Source organism: Oenanthe melanoleuca, unplaced genomic scaffold (genome assembly GCF_029582105.1).
Source record: "Oenanthe melanoleuca isolate GR-GAL-2019-014 unplaced genomic scaffold, OMel1.0 S289, whole genome shotgun sequence".
Classification (NCBI taxonomy): Eukaryota; Metazoa; Chordata; class Aves; order Passeriformes; family Muscicapidae; genus Oenanthe; species Oenanthe melanoleuca.
This window is the reverse complement of record NW_026612938.1, coordinates 12485-19170: the sequence shown is the minus strand read 5'-3', so window position 1 is coordinate 19170 and position 6686 is coordinate 12485. Positions and strand designations below refer to the sequence as shown.

General features: G+C 47.5%; 1 protein-coding gene across 5 annotated transcripts; it reads right to left on the bottom strand.

The window, feature by feature from the left end:
* Window positions 1-675: 675 nt before the first annotated feature.
* Window positions 676-5702, bottom strand: LOC130266855 (serine/arginine-rich splicing factor 5). Of its 5 annotated transcripts, none has more exons than XM_056516129.1 (8): window positions 5528-5702; window positions 4948-5094; window positions 4700-4770; window positions 4418-4513; window positions 4005-4074; window positions 2627-2700; window positions 2167-2277; window positions 676-1571 (listed from the first exon to the last, which is right to left on the bottom strand). In XM_056516129.1, exons 2-8 carry the CDS (start codon window positions 5071-5073, stop codon window positions 1322-1324), a joined length of 798 nt encoding a protein of 265 aa, XP_056372104.1. In that variant the 5' UTR covers window positions 5074-5094; window positions 5528-5702; the 3' UTR covers window positions 676-1321. The 5 variants fall into 5 exon arrangements, with proteins under 5 accessions (XP_056372104.1, XP_056372102.1, XP_056372105.1 ...); XM_056516127.1 differs by having other exon boundaries at window positions 4948-5091; window positions 5528-5698; XM_056516130.1 differs by having other exon boundaries at window positions 676-1568; window positions 4948-5091; window positions 5528-5691.
* Between the last annotated feature and the right edge of the window lie 984 nt (window positions 5703-6686).

Genomic DNA, 6686 nt, shown 5'->3' with positions numbered 1-6686 from the left:
ACCATCCACAGGGCCAGATCTTTCTCCAAGAGGAACCATCTTCCACTTCCTACAATCTATCCACACCCAAGCTTAGCTACCAAGATATTTTAAAGGTTTCTACAGATTGCCAGAATAGCTTTGTAAAGCACTTTATAAGAAAACACATTGTTTTAAAAATTAAATTCCTAAGTTCTCTTGTGGCTGAGGGCTTGAGAAATACAGGGATTGTAGAGGGCTGCTGCCACTGGAAGGCATGAACACTAAAACACAGAACCTCATGGTACTACTGCTCCATTACTCCCACCGACTAAAAAATCCCTCTTCCCTCAGAATGAGGGCTAATGCTTACAAAAATGGGTTATCTACACCTCAAGTGTTCTCATGTGAACATGCACAAAATACACTAATGAAGTATGTTGACTACATCTGTTTTTAACATTCCATACTTATTATCCCAAGTGATTAAAAGCTAAATGACTCATCCAGTCCACTTTTTGCTATGAACTATGACAGTCTGATTATCCATGTTATTTCAGAACACAGAGACATCCAAGGACATCACACAATTTAAAAGGATGCTAATTCTCACCCCTGCCCAAGCGTGATCACTTTACCACAGCCCCATCTTTAAGAAACATTTTAACACAGTCACAAACACTTTATTAACACCAAGAAAAAAACAAGAAGCAGAAATGTTTCTTTATACTTTATTTTAACTATTTCATTCTTAGGTATCAAGAAATAAGAGTGCTTTATAGAATATTATTACCACAGGGCAGTGAAATGGGCATTTTCTTAATGTAGTGCAAGTTATATTAAATGAAAATATTTTAAAATAAAGTTTTATTACCAGTACCGATCAGCACTTAATCTGCTGACCTATAGCTGAAACAATGTCTCAAAAGCACAAAAAAATACCCTCTGAAATAAAGCTTTATGTACAGCACATATAGAGCTCTTAAATGCCTAAAGCTGTTAGTCTGAGATATCAAACTAGTGTTTCTGAGTTGCTATTCACAGTTGAATATACTGAGAATTGTGTTCAGATGACTTCAGAGTACAAAAAAAAATTTGTCTGCTTTAGTTATAAAGAGCTCTGCCAATATACACAAACTATACACTTCAGACATTCACAAAAAAATGTGAACAAGAAAAGGGTTATCAAAAAACATTTAATACAATTAGTCAATAACCCTTCCCACCATGGTCCACATCTACAAAGTTCGCCCCTCCCTCCCCCCTCCCCATTCAAACCCTTCCCCACAGAAAGTCACATACTTACCACAAGTTTTAGCAAGTATGGTTTAAAAAAGGGCCCCCAGGGCAAGTTATTTAGAGTTCAGTTGCCACTGTCAACAGATCTGGACCTGGATCTAGACCTCTGCCGATCCACAGATGAGGGAGATTTGGATCTACTGGAAGAAGCCCGTTTCTGGCTCTTGTTTGGCAGTGGAGACCTGCTGACTGATCGTGACTTGCTATGGCTCCTGCTCCGTGACCTGCTGTAGGACTTGCGGCTGCGGGACCGGGAGCGGCTGCGAGAGCCGGACGAGCTCCTGCTGCGCGACCGCGACCGGCTCCGGGACCTACTGAGGAGGGAACGGGGCGCTGTCAGTGTCAGCTAGGGAACCCCACCGGCAATCCAGGGCTCCCCAGCTCGGCTGTCAGTATCAGCTAGGGAACCCCACCGGCAATCCAGGGCTCCCCAGCTCGGCTGTGTCAGCTAGGGAACCCCACCGGCAATCCAGGGCTCCCCAGCTCGGCTGTCAGTGTCAGCTAGGGAACCCCACCGGCAATCCAGGGCTCCCCGGCTCGGCTGTGTCAGCTAGGGAACCCCACCGGCAATCCAGGGCTCCCCAGCTCGGCTGTGTCAGCTAGGGAACCCCAGCAGCAATCCAGGGCTCCCCAGCTCGGCTGTGTCAGCTAGGGAACCCCACCGGCAATCCACGGCTCCCCAGCTCGGCTGTGTCAGCTAGGGAACCCCAGCAGCAATCCAGGGCTCCCCAGCTCGGCTGTCAGTGTCAGCTAGGGAACCCCACCGGCAATCCAGGGCTCCCCAGCTCGGCTGTGTCAGCTAGGGAACCCCATCAGCAATCCACGGCTCCCCAGCTCACTGCCTGCACACCCACTTCAAAGGCTCTCAGACAATACTTAACCATTATTTAACAGAGTAGAAATCCGTACCTGTGCCTTTTGCTGCCTTCGATTAGCTTGATTTTCCTTCCATTAATTTCTTTACCAGAAAGCTTTTCGATAGCATTCTTTAAATCACTGTAAGAGGCAAATTCAACCACCCTACGGAAAAAAAAGAATCCCCAAACATAAAGCTTACTATCAGAAGTTGTAGCTACCAATACAAGCAAAATTATAATCACAAGCTTTACAAGCAAAATTACAAAAAATACAATACAAAAAAAACTGGGGAAAAACCCAAACAAAACCCCAAAGCCTATACTGCTCAGTCTAATTATCCTTTGTCATCACCAAAGCATGAAAAACAAACATTTCCCACATGCATTTCCAAGGGTAGCTAAATTAAGCCATGAACAGCTGCTGTCACAGGAAGCAGCCAGCTTCCCTCCCCAAATACTACATATACAGGTATATGTACTACAGCTTTTAACAGATCACTTGGCAGGCTTACCCTTCATTCAACTTAGGTCTGTGTGCATCTGCAAAGGTTACTTCCCCAGCTTGTCTCATGAAGTCTTTGAGATCCTAATACAAGACCGCATATGTTATACAAAGAAGTGAAATTAACATTTACCTATACAAAAGTAGTTTAAAGCAAACAAAAGAAACTTACGACTACTGAAAGAGAAGTTGTTAGATAAATCACAAACATGGCAACTGCCATACTTGTACTCTATCAAAATTGCATTATCTGTATCACGATCTGTATCAGGGCACGAAATAAATGAGGAAAGCATATTGCTTTAAGCAAAATGCTAATTAAAGATCTTAACATTAAGACAAATATTAGTCTAAAATTATTTTATAGATTAAATAACAAAGAGAAAGAAAGAGAGAGAGAAAAAGAAATAAAAAAGCACATTTTTATATATACTGGATTGACTTTGAAATACTACCCATATATTTTTGGACTATTTCAGTCTCCATTTACATTACAAATCTTATACGAATAGAGAATTACATTTACATAACACCAATTATTTTGTGCCCCATATGTCATTAAAAATATAGTTTACTTTACCTTTATTAACATTTCCCTAGGCTAGCCAAGCAGCAAACTGCATTAAGCGACCGGAGATACCGTCATGACATATGCCCGACTGGCTCTTCGCCACCCACTTGCCGAACACTACCCAGTCGATGGAAGCCATTAATCGCACTGCCCTCCCTATCAGGAGACTAGGATGGATCCAGACATTCTCTATGCTTGATGTCACCAAGGACCACTTTACTGCGATCAGGATTCCAACGACCACCTAATTTCCAATCTTTCAACTCTTTTCGACCAGGACCTCGTTATTCGGAAGCGTTACAGGAAGAACAGCTCTCAACTTAGGAATCAGATCTCGTTAACGCTCTGGGACCGCTGCAATGTGGCACTTTAAGGAGTGCATCGATTACGTCTAGACCGGCAAACACAGATCTAGAGGTGGCCAAGTGACATTGTAGGAGCTGACTGGAAAGTCAACCAGGCCCGACCAAGAGTGACCAAGACAGAACGATTAGGATAACCCACAGGCACTCCTCGTCATAAGGCCAACGACACAGATAGGCTGGCAAATAAAGGGTTTAATATGTGGTTAAAATGGATTTTAAAAACAAGAAAAAAAAAAATATATATCCTCAAACATATAAATTTATATTATTATTATGAATTAATGTTAACTAGCTTTCATTCCAAACATTTAAGTTACATTACTAAAAAATCATATTAATTACATAAACATTTTTTAAAATTAGGTTTTTTAATTTAACTAATTATTTTACAAAATAATTACATTACGTTCCCATTACATGAAATCAAAATAGTTAATCATGTTTCAACAAACCTGCCAGCTGACTCGAGAAGACAAATTTTCCACTATGAGGCGATTTTCTGTTCTTAGGGGTGGGGCGTTTCTGTTCCAAAATAAGCAGTTCAGACTTCTATTAGTAAATAAAATATAACCATGTTCATATTAATGAAGGCTGCACCAAGAACTGGTATCAGCGTATCATTAGTACTACAACCTGAGCTATGTAATGCCCTGACCAATCCAGGGCAGGCATGAAGTGCTATGGGGAGGGAGTGTAAGGATGACATGCATATCTGAGATGTTCTGTAATCTTCACTATCCTGCTGCCACATCAAACGGCTTAAAAGGCAAGCACCACCTTTTAATAGCTCATTCCAGCTCACGTTCTGTGGGAGGAGCCCAAAGCGTTGTTTTCTTAAACTGCACTGGTTGGGAGCTGCACTCACCTCCTGTCACTGCGCGGGCGGCGGCTACTGAACCGGTCAGAGTACCTCCCTCTGCCTCTGCCCCTCGAGCGTGCTCTGGCATGCTCAATGGTCACCCTGGGAAGAGAGAAACATAACAAAACACGTGTTTGCATGTATTTCTTCTTCTGCATACAGTTGTAGCTCTCAGGACAAAAATAAGAACACAAAACAGTTTGACCAGTACTGATAAGACAATTTAATTAAAATTGACGTTGATTTTAGATGCCCAAGCTTTTATAGCCATGAAATAGGATACCTCACCTCTCACTGCAAAGTTCTTTTCCGTCCAATTCATAGACAGCATCGTCTGCATCTCTGGGATCCTCAAACTCCTGCAAAACCAAGACAACAAAACTAAGCAATTATATTCCAATGAAGGAGCACATGTTAATTTGTCATGTGGTGTGCCTTGATGGGCTCGTTAGTAGATTTTCTTTCGAAGTAGCTTCGTAAACCTCAAACGCGAGCGAGCACTAGAAGGGTGGGGAAGGGAGAGGGAGCGCACTTACCACAAATCCGAAGCCCCTCTTGAGGTCGATGTCGCGGATGCGACCGTAGCCCTTGAAGAACCTCTCCACATCCTTCTCCCTGGCGGCCGGGTTCAGCCTCCCGATGAAGACGCGGCAGCCGCTCATGGCTGTGTGTGCGCGGCGCTGCTGCGGGGACAGGCGCGTCAGGCCCGCCCGGTGACTCAGCACGGCCGCCGCCGCTGCCGCACTGCGCCACCGCCCGCCCCCGCCGCGGACCAATGGCGGCGCGCCGGGCGGACCCCGCCCCAGCCCGCGCCAATCGGAGCGCGGCGCTGGGCCCGGCCCCGCCCATCACTCTCCCCTCCCGGATGGCCCCGCCCCTCCCAGCCGGGGAAGAAAAGCAAACGCTATCGCGCTGCCACAAAATGGCGGCCGCGCCGCACCCGCCTGCGGCACCGACCCCGCCGCGGCGCGCACCGAGCGGAACGGAGCGGCGACAGCGCCGGCCGGGGGTGCACGGGCCGCCCGGGCACACAGCAGCAGCGCCCCGCGCCGCACACAGGCCGCTGCGCTTCCCCCGCGCTCCGCTCTACGGGGAAGCCCCGGAGCTTTTACGAACCTACGCTGAGGGTCTCGGTGCAGGCCGGGCCGGACGGTTGCGCGGCGCGGTGCGGTGCGGCGCGGCAGGCAGGCGGACGCGTCCTCCCGGGGCGACAGACGGCTCCGACTGCTGCGCAACACTGGCGCTGCTCCGCGAAATGGAGGCGGCCCCGCGTCAGCGCTGTCCCGCGCGGCGATTGGCGGAGGGGCGGCCACGCCTCTCCCCGGGGAATCCAGGCCGGGGCGGGGGTGCCCCCGCCCCTCAGCTGGCGGCCATGTTGGGATAAACAGCCCGGGGGGGCCCGGGGAGCTGAGGGGTGACACGGGGCCCATGTACACAGCAGGGTAAAACCTGCCCTGCTCTGGTGTGCGGGCAAGGGCGTACGGCAGGCCTTTCTGCCTCCTGATAAAGAATGAGAGGAAAATATATAAGGAGCTCATGGTCTGCTTAAATCCTCGTTTGGAACCATATGTGTGAGGACAAGTTAGAGATGTCTCCATTTTACACAACTCTGCAGAATTTATCACAGCTTGGCTTTTAGGTGGTCGCCGTAAAGGCAAGAGATTATCCCAAGAGGTACTTGAAATGAAAAAGATACTTGGAATCTTATACACCCACTAGTTTTCTAGTACTGGCAGAGAGTGCAGCTCTGCGACCCTCCTTGCCAGGTTTGTGCACTGCTGGATCAGCTGACTTTACACAAAAAGCCAGCGGGTACAGCTGCACCAGGCTGCTCCTTTGATGCATTTTGCTAATTGCAGTATGGTCCTTTTCATAGCATTTCCCTGACCTGGAGTCCCATGCTGCCCTGAGTCCCATTCCCGACCCCTTCCCTTTTTGGACCATCTTTGTTACACCCAGGATCTGTTATTAATGACCTCTGTGGGATGAATTTCTCTTTTTCGTGCTTAGTCACCGACATACATTTCCGGGAACGTGATGGTGCTGACATCACAGCTTTATATGACTGCCCGCGCACCCATCCTCAAACTGCAGAGTCCCAAAAATGGGAAGGTTATTTCTGCTGCACGCAGTGATGGGAAAGGCTACCATGTAGCTAAAGGTTTGGCAAGGGCACTGTCGGCACCACTTGCTTCTCTCTTGGATTCCAAAGATGCACATTTCTGTCCTGCGCAGAGGCAGCGTCTGCGAGAAAAGCCAGGATGATGCATAGATG